We start from the raw sequence: 12,857 nt of genomic DNA on the forward strand, positions 1-12,857 counted from the left end.
TCAAAGCTACGAGTTCTCACTTGCCAATTTCTAATTGATAGCTTGAGAGTAGAGGCTTCTAACCTTGAATTTAGCAAGGCGGCGGCTGTGAACACACCCCGCCCTCCGCCTCTTCGTTGGTGCTATAGCAGATAATTCACGTGCATTCCCCAATTAGAGATGATTTGTAGGGGAGTCCGGGCAGTGAGCTCCTTGTTGGCGGTTCTTGTCTTGGCAGGGGAGCTTGTTTTCAACCGCAATGCTAGGGGACGCGGGGAACAGCAGACATACGTTAGGTTAAACCAGGGCAGTTGCTGCGGAGGCCCGGGCAGAGACATACCTGCACTGTCTGACGGAGTCTATTGGCTGGGAATGGGATCAAAGGTCAAAGGTCTGTCAGCGCTAGGAAGGTTTCAGTGCTCTAAACCTGCTCTAACCTAACAAACAGCTCCCAAACACCAAGGAGTCATGGATAAGGAACTGTCTGTCACACATTCACAGTGTGGTTCTACAGAGGTGCAGACATGCAATTTTATATTCAGTGAAAGGCAATGTAGTTTAAACAGGCAGGGGATAAATCATGAATTGGAGGTCACCTGTTTTTCATGTTTACTGCTGTTGAAATGAGCTTTGGCAATATTCAAGTACCAGCATACAGCCTCCAAAAACATGTCCTGATATGACCTAAAGGTTGAGCCAAATTAAGAGAGCCTTGTGTTACAGTCTGGTAGACCAGTGACAGCATTGGAAACTCTGACGAGAGGAAATAGAACTCCACTTCAGAGTGGCAGTGAAATGAACTAACATGTTACTGTAATGCGGTTTGACTGAATATTCTGTCCGGCAGTAGTACACACATTGGAGTAGTCCACACACTGTGAGCCTTCAACACTGTGGGTAGAGATCAAGCTGAAGACACGATATCCCTTTGGCTAAAAGAGAATGGACGTGCCCTGCCTGAGGTTATTCAATCAAACCGCAGACCTAAAGTTAGGTCGAGGTGAATAACAAGACAGCAAGAAAAAGAGAAACATTTAATCCTACGCCAAGAAAATGAAAAGACGCCATCTTTAAAAGAGTAGAATACTGAAAATCTTTAATGAAGGCTTTTAATATTATACATAGACAGGGTTTAGAGATCTTTAATTGAGAAAGGATCAAGTTCCCTTCCTTGTCATTATATTTAAATGTCTTGTATCAGTTACTGCTGGGCAGTACTTCCAGTTCAGTCCTTTTGTTATGATAGCTTGATTCCCTTTATCATTCTCCGTTGATTAAATACACTTTATTTTATAGCTCCGGGTTCCTCTGAGTAAAATATCTCTATTCCCCTTTTTCTCATCTAGGGCTTGAATTCAGTCTTTCGTTTACAGTTCATAGTCCTTGGGATATGATATCAGCATTTCCCCCTGGGCTTATTGGCCTGGAATCCATTTCTATTTCGTAGCTCGGCCCTTTTTATCATTTCCCTGAAATGAAACTTTCACCGTGTTTTTTTTTTTATATTGCGCGATCCTCCAGTCCCTTTTGTCATCCAATGCCACCTTTAAAAATGTCAAAAACACCCAGTCCGAAAACTGGCTAAGATGTTATTAGTGTTACCAGTATTGACTGCTCTCTCACTTTTCCACATTGGCAACCCTCTTTCCTATAACTGCACTGTATTATCATCACGAATATACAGTAACGGAATATACACAGTTTGGTATGCATAGCTATTAATAAAGTGCAAACAGCATTTAGTTACGAGAGCTGTATATTTTCCCCAGTCCAGTCATGGCTTTGATCAGTCTTTGGAGCAGCTGCTGTAAATCTTTAAAAACACGATCACTTCCTTTCTGATTGGTCGGTTCCGTTTTGTTACCTTTTACATGCATGACCCACCACATCCAATCTGTTTGCTCCTCGGAGTCACAAGCAGGACAAATACACAGAGCACATACACAGACTCTCCACTTGAATCTCTCTCAGCTGCTTGGTTGCTTGTAGTTATCAGCCTCCCCAGCAGGGGGCATTGTAGTTTCTGAGGCATACTTCCTACTTCTCAATCTCTTCAATCTCCGTCACAGACACATCCTGGGGGATCTTCTCCTCGGAATTGCTGCGTCCAGACAGCTTGTCTGGGTGCTCCATGTCGTTGAAGCGTTCGGCCACACACTGAGCAGTCAGCCTGGCCTCGGGGTCGTGGTCCCAGCACTCGTCTATGGTGCCGCACACCACCTGGATGCCCTGAGGGAGGCGCAGTGGAGCACAGAGACACACAGTCAGCAGTAGTAGACAGAAACTGGAGTAGGTAGAGAGAGAGAGAAGTTGGCCCTAATCACAGATCTAAGATCAGATTATACTATGAAAAAAATTGCTGAACCTGTATCCGTGATTGGAGCAACTTCGACTTTATCCTCGTTATAGTTTAAAAAAAAAAAGAAGAAGAAGAATGCGCAAGTAAATTATGCAATAATTATTCTGCGCTTGTGTGCATCATGCACCTGCAGTATGTGCGTGTGTGTGTTTGTGTGTTTGCGTATTTAGTCCTATGTGTGCGTAAGGATGCGTCAGTGAGTGCATAATGAAAGCAGGCCTTGTTACTTACTGGGTGATTGATCCAGCTGTTGGGGATCTCTGGCCTCCCTCTGTCTCTGAGAACGCTGTCCTTCATACTCTCCACACACGGGTGCTCCCTCACCTTACCGAAGGGCGGCTCGTAGTCCTTCACCTCTGTGCACAAACACACACAGATATGTACAATTAAGACAGGAGCCAGAGAGATACAGATGTCAAAATATGCATATGATACAGTTTAATGGAGGTAGGTTCAGAAACATACACACACACACAGAGCCATGTATTGTTTTGTTTATATTCAAATGTAGCTCTACCCTCACTATATGATTTTCCATGAAAGTCGACAATAAGGTTTGTATACGCAAACAGAAACAGAGAGACACAGACGTCCAAAAGGTACATATGTCATAGGTTTATAGGATGAGGGGCCAGGGAAAACTGTGGGAGGAAAAACAGTCAATATTATTGCATTTGGGCTCGTTGAGAATGTGCTTGAAACAACTTACCAACTCAGCGTCGGCTTAGTGTCAGCTATCTTATAACGCGGCATCCAAGATACTCGTCAAGCCCTATGCCGGTATACAGTTTACTCGGGGAAATTATTTAAGAGTTGGTTTGGGATGATGCAGAGAACTATTTATCTTTAGATAGATCTGATCTGTCCATTGGGTAGAGCAACAAATCAAACTCAAGAGTGCTATGAAGAGTGGATAAAGAGTGCTATGAAGAGTGGCTCTTGTATAAAAAAAATTGTTTCAGAAAGTCCAAAAGGGGTAATTAAAGTAGCTTGACGGAAACTGTGTGAGAACCTCGAGCACTGAAACGGAACTAAAAGTCATTTTCCAGGGAGATTTCCGACGATAAAAAAAATGGTACGCGAGTAAGTCAATTATCCTCAATAGCGCCATATCGCAAAAACATTCCTGTACAATGACATGGAACAGGCGTGAGACAGAGCCAACTGAAAACAACACGGTTATTCAGGGGCCAATAGGCACTGTGGTATTAAGAAATATTTCCACAATGAATACCTGTACTGTAACTATTGTTTCACTTTTGCATTAGTTTAGTAATGCCTTCGTGAATAGAATGAAGACATGGAAATACAGTAGTATATGGATCCTAATGAAAACCTTTCCCATCGCTTAACACAATCCCACAATCAATCAAACCAATGATGAGTTGACCTGTTAAGAAACTGAAAGGCCCAGTGCAGACAAAAACGTGATTTTCCTGTGTTTTATATATATTTACACACTATGAGGTTGGAATAATACTGTGAAATTGTGAAAATTATGATATTGCCCTTTTAGTGTAAGAGCTGTTTGGAAAGACCTCCTGAAATGTCTGCCTGTTTTGGTCGGACAGAGCTCAGGCCAGCTACTTTTGTTTCTTTTTGACCATTTTAATTGAAAACAATCACAGTAACGTACTTAATTATTAACCAGAAATGATTTGATATTGAGATAAAAATTGCTGCATTGGCCCTTTAAAGCTGATGAGCCGTTTCCCTGTACAGTTCTGTAATAGTGTTCAATTCTGAGTGAATTCTGTCTGACAGCTGAGAAACGGGCGGTCCCTGCCCAGAAGAGAGGCCTCGCAGGAAGTCCAGATGCACACAGACAGGAATTGGACGCTAGGTCACGGCTTGGGCCAACAGCTGACTCCACAGGCATGAGCATCCTGTTTTGACAAGAAGACTTCCCTCGTTTCAGTGTTTAAGAAAAATACACCCATCCATCCACCCGCCCGCCCATCTGTCATTATTTAAGCGAGTAAAGGAATAACGTTAGAGGTTCTGGGTACTGTAACGAGTGCACGAGGTGGGAGCCAATTTCTAAAACAATTGTGCAATTTTGTTTATCGTCTTAATGCTAAAACAGTAGCTCCCAAAATATGCCATATGAATCACTAAGTCCACACCCTTTATTTATCTGGGTAGCCGGAGAGTAGAGCATTTCAGAAGTCTAATGCTTTTGTCACATCTAGATTAGACTACCGCAATGCTCTATTTTCCGGCTATCCGGATAAAGCAACTAAATACACTTCAGTTAGTGCTAAATACGGCTGCTGGAATCTTGACTAGAACCCAAAAAGTTGATTATATTACTCTCTACACTGGCTTCCTGTTAAGGCTAGGGCTGATTTCAAGGTTTTACTGCTAACCTACAAAGCATTGCATGGACTTGCTCCTACCTATCTCTCCGATTTGGTCCTGCCCCTACATACCTACACGTATGCTACGGTCACAAGACGCAGGCCCTAGAATTTCTAAACAAACAGTGGGAGGCAGGGCTTTCTCCTATAGAGGTCAATTTTTATGGAATGGTCTGCCTATCCATGTGAGAGACAAAGACTCGGTCTCGACCTTTAAGTCTTTACTGAAGACGCATCTCTTCAGTAGGTCCTATGATTGAGTGTAATCTGGCCCAGGGGTGCGAAGGTGAATGGCAATGCACTGGAGTGACTACTGTCTCTGCCTGGCCAGCTCCCCTCTCTCCACTGGGATACTCTGCCTCTGACCATATTATCGGGGCTGAGTCACTGGCTTACTAGTGCTCTTCCATGCCATCCCTAGAAGGGGTGCGACACGTCGTGCCAGGTTTTTTTCCCTCTATACTCGGCTTGAGTGGGTTGAGTCACTGACGTGATCTTCTTGTTCGGTTTTGCGTACCCTCAGGCTTGTGCGGTGGAGGAGATCTTTGTGGGCTATACTCAGCTTTGACTAAGGGTAGTAAGTTTGTGGTCCCTCGAGTGGTGTGGGGGCTGCTTTGGCAAAGTGGGCGGGGTTATATCCTGCCTGGTTGGTCCCGTCGGACAGGGCCCCCCCTTGTCTCAGCCTCCAGTATCGATGCTGCAATAGTCTATGTGCTGCGGGGCTAGGGTCAGTCTGTCCTATCTGGTGAAATTCTCCTGTCTTATCTGGTGTAATTCTCCTGTCTTATCTGGTGCCCTGTGTGACCTTAAGTATGCTCCTTCTAATTCTCCCTATTGACATGAATGTGGTGTCATATAAAAGAAGAGGTTGTGCTCTTTAAAAGTACGTTAACTTGTCATTGTCACGTGTTCTTTGTTTTTGAGCTATGTCTGTTTGTTTGAAATGTGTGAGAAAATGAGTTTTACCTCGAAAATTCTCAGAAACTACAGCAGCATTCTAGAATTCTATTGGGGTCTAAAGGGTTAAAGCATATCCCTTTCCTATTGACTCACTTACCTGTATTAGAACTGTTAATAACACCTTTAATGATAACTGACATGTTGTCTGTATCGCTCACTGTGAGTTGTCACAGGACGTGAGAAAAGTCTGAAATAGTCTCAACAAGTGAATCAAGAAAATGTCTCAACATTCCCGCTCTGGTGTTTCCCACTGACTTCCTCTTGCTGGTTTGTAATGTTAATACAGTACATTTTTGGCAGCTCAGACATGTTTCCATAGGTTTAGACTCATGGCCAGACTGTTGTGTCTTTATTGGATCTCATCACCACACTGCCTCTCTCTCCCTCATGCTATTAACCATCAGGTCTCAGTCTGGTTTCCTGGTTCAGAGCCTGACCTGTTTAAGTTACTGTGCAGCCCCAGTCATATGTTTGTTATTATGGCTCATTCTAGAGACTTCTGTTCAAACTGTACCCTGTGGTTGAGCAAGCATGCCACCACCTGAGTATATCTGAACCGCCTGAGTATATCTGAACCACCTGAGTATATCTGAACCACCTGAGTATATCTGAACCACCGGAGTATATCTGAACCACCTGAGTATATCTGAACCACCTGAGTATGTCTGAACCACCTGAGTATATCTAAATAACCTGAGTATATCTGAATAACCTGAGTATATCTGAACCATCTGAGTATATCTGGACCACCTGAGTATATCTGAACCACCTGAGTATATCTGAACCACGTGAGTATATCTGAATAACCTGAGTATATGTGAACCACCTGAGTATATCTGAATAACCTGAGTATATCTGAACCATCTGAGTATATCTGGACCACCTGAGTATATCTGAACCACCTGAGTATATCTGGACCACCTGAGTATATCTGGACCACCTGAGTATATCTGAACCACCTGAGTATATCTGGACCACCTGAGTATATCTGAACCACCTGAGTATATCTGAATAACCTGAGTATATGTGAACCACCTGAGTATATCTGAATAACCTGAGTATATCTGAACCACATGAGTATATCTGAACCACCGGAGCATATCTGAATAACCTGAGTATATCTGAACCACCTAAGTATATCTGAACCACCTGAGTATATCTGAACCACCTGAGTATATCTGAATAACCTGAGTATATCTGAACCATCTGAGTATATCTGAACAACTTAAGTATATCTGAACCACCTGAGTATATCTGAATAACCTGAGTATATTTGAACCACCTAAGTATATCTGAACCACCTGAGTATATCTGAACCACCTGAGTATATCTGAACCACTTGAGTATATCTGAATAACCTGAGTATATCTGAACCACCTTATTACAGTGCCTTGCAAAAGTATTCATCCCCCTTGGCGTTTTTCCTATTTTGTTGCATTAGAACCTGTAACTTAAATATATTTTTATTTGGATTTCATGTAATGGACATACAAAAATAGTCCAAATTGGTGAAGTGAAATTTTAAAAATGACTTGTTTCAAAAAATAAAAAATAATAAACGGAAAAGCGGGGCATGCATATGTATTCACCCCCTTTGCTATGAAGCCCCTAAATAAGATCTGGTGCAACCAATTACCTTCAGAAGTCACATAATTAGTTAAATAAAGTCCACCTGTATGCAATCTAAGTGTCACATGATCTGTCACAAGATCTCATTATATATACACCTGTTCTGAAAGGCCCCAGAGTCTGCAACACCACTAAGCAAGAGGCACCACCAAGCAGGCGGCACCATGAAGACCAAGGAGCTCTCCAAACAGGTCAGGGACAAAGTTGTGGAGAAGTACAGATCAGGGTTGGGTTATAAAAAAATATACACAATTTTGAACATCCCACGGAGCACCATTAAATCCATTTAAAGAATATGGCACCACAACAAACATGCCAAGAGAGGGCCGCCCACCAAAACTCACAGACTAGGCAAGGAGGGCGTTAAATCAGACAGGCAAGAAAGACACCAAAGATAACCTTGAAGGAGCTGCAAAGCTCCACCGCGGAGATTGGAGTATCTGTCCATAGGACCACTTTAAGCCGTACACTCCAAAGTGCTGGGCTTTATGGAAGAGTGGCCATTAAAAATACATTGCTTAAGAAAGAAATAACCAAACACATTTGGTGTTCGCCAAAAGGCATGTGGGAGACTCCATAACATATGGAAGAAGGTACTCTGGTCAGATGAGACTAAAATTAAGCTTTTTGGCCATCAAGGAAAACGATATGTCTGGCACAAACCCAACACCTCTCATCACCCCGAGAACACCATACAATGAAGCATGGTGGTGGCAGCATCATGCTGTGGGGATGTTTTTCATCGTCAGGGACTGGGAAACTGGTGGGAATGATGGATAACGCTAAATACAGGGAAATTCTTGAGGGAAACCTGTTTCAGTCGTCAAGAGATTTGAGACTGGGACGGAGGTTCACCTTTCAGCAGGACAATTACCCTAAGCATACTGCTAAAGTAACACTCGAGTGGTTTAAGGGGAAACATTTTAAATGTCTTAAAAGGCCCGACCTCAATCCAATTGAGAATCTGTAGTATGACTTAAAGATTGCTGTACACCAGCGGAACCCATCTGAATTTAAGGCGCTGGAGCAGTTTTGCCTTGATGAATTGGCAAAAATCCCAGTGGCTAGATGAGCCAAGCTTATAGAGACATACCATAAGAGACAGCTGTAATTGCTGCAAAAGGTGGCTCTCTCTTGATTTTGGGGGGGTGAATAGTTATGTACGCTCAAGTTTTCTGTTTTTTTGTGTCTTATTTCTTGTTAGTTTCACAATAAAAAATATTTAGCTTTTTCAAAGTGGTAGGCATGTTGTTTAAATCAAATGATACAACCCCCCCCCCCCCCCCAAAAAAATTTTTTAATTCCAGGTTGTAAGGCAACAAAATCGGACAAATGCCAAGGGGGTGAATACTTTCACAAGCCACTGTATATCTGAACCAACTGAGTGTATCTGAACCACCTGAGTGTATCTGAACCACCGGAGTGTATCTGAACCACCTGAGTGTATCTGAACCACTGGAGTGTATCTGAACCACCTGAGTGTATCTGAACCACCGGAGTGTATCTGAACCACCTGAGTGTATCTGAACCACCTGAGTGTATCTGAACCACCGGAGTGTATCTGAACCACCGGAGTGTATCTGAACCACCGGAGTGTATCTGAACCACCTGAGTGTATCTGAACCACCTGAGTGTATCTGAACCACCGGAGTGTATCTGAACCACCGGAGTGTATCTGAACCACCTGAGTGTATCTGAACCAGAACATGCCAGTTCACATCAAAGTTGAACTAAGATAAAGAAAAAGGGAAGAGAGAATGACCAATGTAAACCCACAGACATACAGTACCCCTCAGGCACATAGGAATGTGGTATTCATCATACAGTACTTTGTTGTGGTTAATTTCTTGTGCACTATCTGGTAGATATTAGGATTTCCGTCATCTTAAATAATTCAAGAAAACAGATCCTCATAGGGCTAACAAAAGTCTGCTTCCCAATCTGAAGCCAACACAGCAGCAGGAATCGGTTTGAGATGCTGTAGTCTCAATAAGAGTCACAGTTTGACAATCCAGTTTGACACTCTCTCCCTCCCTCTTGGAGAACGATAATCTATTCTATTATACTCCTCTCCTCTGATGGTTTTGATTAAGATGAAAGCCTGTGGCGATGGCTCTGACACTTGTTTTCTGTTCCTCACAGGTTGTTAAAGCCCTGGGTGACAGACAGAAAACCAGCCAGCAAGCCAGACAGACAGAAAGACATACCCTTACGGGTAAAAAAAAAAAAAACATGAATTTCACATGAACACGTGAAGTGTTCCAAAAACACGTTTTCATGTGATCACATGCTCTTACATGTATGTGAAGTTAAGGTGATAACATGTGACAACATTTAAAGTAAGATGTGATAACACAAAACGACACGCGAAAAGTGTTCCAAAAACACGTTTTTACATGAGTTCACAGTTGAAATTTCATGTGAAATCATGTGGTTTTTCTGTAAGGGTAAGGACAGACCGAAAAGACAGACAGACAGTTTGCCAGACAGCTAGCCAGGCAGACAGACACGTGGGGCCCATTCAGGCTTGAGGTGAGGCCATGACATCTGGATAGCAGCCGCCCTCCTCTACTCTACTCTACTCTACTCTAACCCTGTCTTCTCCCTCAGGGGAGTGAAGGCATTTCTCCTATAGTGGGATGGTCAACACCACCGTTCCTCCCTGACCCCGCCTGGGAACACCCTCCTGTCTTTCCTGCTCCTAATTCCAGCCCTGCAAATTATATGGGAGAGACATTTCGGGAAAAGAGACGGCCCCAGGACGCTGTCTTTATTACTTTCTTTCAGAGTTTCTCTTTTTACTTGTCCTTACTTTTACTTTAGAGGATAAAGAGTGCATTGTGTTGGCTGCTGCTGCCTCCTTGGAGGCTGCGACTGGCCCTGTTGACAGACAGGCACGTTCGTACCGCGTGACAGACAGCGTGACAGATCCCAGATTATACAAAAGGCCCCGAAACTGTGACAAAGTGGCTGACTGACTGCCTGTGTTATGTGGCAGTCTGCCAGGCAAGGCAGTGAGACGACAGGAACTGTTGTGACATCTGTCTGGCGGTGGCGGCTGAGGCAGGGAAGCCAACGCGACAGACAGGGAAGCCAACGCGGCTTCACCTCCCAACTCATTATAATGATGCACTGAGATGTGTCAGTCTGACTGTGTGTGGGGAAGAGGGAAGTGTGTGTGTTTTCTCAGTTGAGAGGAGTTGCATGCCATCGGGTGTGTGTGTGTGTTCTCAGGTGAGCAGAGTTTTATGCCATCAAGATTGACTCACCGAGCTGGGATGATAGCATGGGAAGCTTTTATTGAACGGATGACAAGTGGCACAAAAATGAATGTGCTGTGGTTATGCGAGTGCCACTTTCGCTGACATAGATAGAAGATTTGATAAGATAGTCATTCTAACTCTGCAAACATTTAGCCCCCAAGGGAATATCCAAACAAACGGTCAGTGCGGCACAGGAACGCTTTTACACAAGATAAGGCAGCTTGCTGTATCAAAGTGGGAGACTAGCTAAATGCATGGTGGATGTATGTAATGTAATCATGCGGTGGGGGGGGGGGTTATTTATTACTGTAGAGTATATGCTTCAGCACAAGAGACTGCTGAGAGAGAGAGAGAGAGAGAGAGAGAGAGAGAGAGAGAGAGAGAGAGGAAGGGAGAGAGAGAGAGAGACTCTGTGCCCTAGATAAAGGAGGCCTGAGGACATAGTGACCGACCTGGGTCTGTAAAGAATGTCTACTGCCTTGAAGCTGAAACGAGAGAGAGGTTTTTGGACACAATAACGACTGAATAGCTGAATGTTTGGAGAGAGATAAGTGAATGAATGAATGAGTTCATGAATGGATGAGCGAGTGAACAAATGAATGAACGAACATAAAAATATAACCACTCATGCGGTTTCTGAGTTGTCCTACTCAGTGGAATGCCTTGCTCTGTAGGACCAATGTAACCATAAGCCACTACGCATTTTTGCCAATCATGGGCCTAGATTCCCTTAAAACTCATCATCATCACCACAAATATGCTTTCTACTCCAGCAAGACACCAGCTAGGCTAAGCACATCCTCATGTAAACAAGACCAATATTGCCCCTCCATGGAACTGAATATAGTACTTTCAATATGTGTGTGTGTGTGTGCATTGCTCATTCCATGCAAAACAGGAAATTAACTATTTTCATTTCAGAGGTGTACCCACAGGGCACACATATTCTTCACCCCCTGCCAATGGAGGAAAAGGTGAAAGGGTCTAACAGGCCGGACCATTCCGCAATGTTGTCCTTTAGAGGGCTTTGGGGCAGCGCTACTGCTCTGACGGTGTTCAAGGGACCACTAGGGACCAAAGGGAAAACAGGAAATGGCCACGCTGGAAGCAGGCGAGCACCAACACTAACATTTGATCGATCAACGTTCTGACACAATGATCAAACAGGATCACCGGCAAGACCAAGTAGACCACAGAGACACAGAGTGGATTGAAAATATGAAATATGGCCATGTGGCTTGCCGTAGGATGCCCATTGGATAGTCACCCAATTATATTAATTTCTCATATCCTGTCCGGGTTGTTCAGAGAGATGGCAAACAGGAAGAAGGGTCATTAGATAAGGGAAGGCTGTTGTTCATTTATGAACTACCTGAGGATGAATTGTGTTTTTGACACAATTTGTTTTCTCTGAAATGGTTCCCACACCACATTTGTTTTATTATCCTTATTTTACCAGGTAAGTTGACTGAGAACACATTCTCATTTACAGCAATGACCTGGGGAATAGTTACAGGGGAAAGGAGGGGGGATGAATGAGCCAATTGGAAGCTGGGGATGATTAGGTGGCCATGATGGTATGAGGGCCAGGTTACAATAGGTGCAATGGTATTTTTAGTGACCACAGAGAATCAGGACACCCGTTTAACGTCCCATTCGAAAGACAGCACCCTACACAGGGCAATGTTCCCAATAACTGCCCTTGGGGAATTGGGATATTCTTTTGTTCTATGTACTCCCCACCCGTTTTGGTAAAAAGCTAAGGGATGGGACTGGAGAAATGTAACGACTCCTAAATTCGTAGAAAGACCTATGGATGCAAGGACTGACCACTTTTTAGGCTATATAGTGTTTGTTTACATTAACTTGTTTACAAACATTGGAGTAAAACAAGTTTATAAATTTGGCTTGTTGAACTACGCTCATGAGACATAAGTCATATTCTTCAAGAATCAATGGGTAAAATGGATGTAGCGATTGCCGATTGCCCCTTTAAGCAGTCATGAGTAGTGCTGTGGACATCATGACATTTTGTCAGCCGGTGATTGTCAAGCAAATAACTGCTGGTCTCAAGGTCATTTACCATTAATTAACATAAACAAATGTAGCATCTCCTGGCTTCCACGCACAGCCTACAAGCCACTGATGCAGACCTTTGGAACATCTACATTTTAAAAAGTCTTAATAAATCCATGAAATATAGCCTACACCATCACAATGAATCCCTTATTTATTTTAGACTAGTCTGAAGAAATATGATATGAAGAAAATGTAGTCTATTATAGAAGAACAGAATAGCATATTCTG

At 43.3% G+C, this 12,857-nt stretch overlaps 1 protein-coding gene across 4 annotated transcripts in view; it reads right to left on the reverse strand.

The window, feature by feature from the left end:
- Positions 1–1,048: 1,048 nt before the first annotated feature.
- The window catches only part of tgfr2 (TGF receptor-2 precursor), a 45,203-nt gene continuing 33,394 nt past the window's right edge, over positions 1,049–12,857 (reverse strand). For 3 of the 4 annotated variants that reach the window (XM_090227427.1, XM_036970605.2, XM_036970606.2), the window contains exons 6-7: positions 2,570–2,694; positions 1,049–2,208 (exon numbers count right to left, since the gene is read on the reverse strand). In XM_090227427.1, coding sequence (XP_090083553.1) covers positions 2,017–2,208; positions 2,570–2,694 — 317 coding nt within the window. In that variant the 3' untranslated portion in view covers positions 1,049–2,016. 4 annotated transcript variants of the gene reach the window in all.

Source organism: Oncorhynchus mykiss, chromosome 30 (assembly GCF_057628025.1).
Source record: "Oncorhynchus mykiss isolate SJ-2025 chromosome 30, ASM5762802v1, whole genome shotgun sequence".
Classification (NCBI taxonomy): Eukaryota; Metazoa; Chordata; class Actinopteri; order Salmoniformes; family Salmonidae; genus Oncorhynchus; species Oncorhynchus mykiss.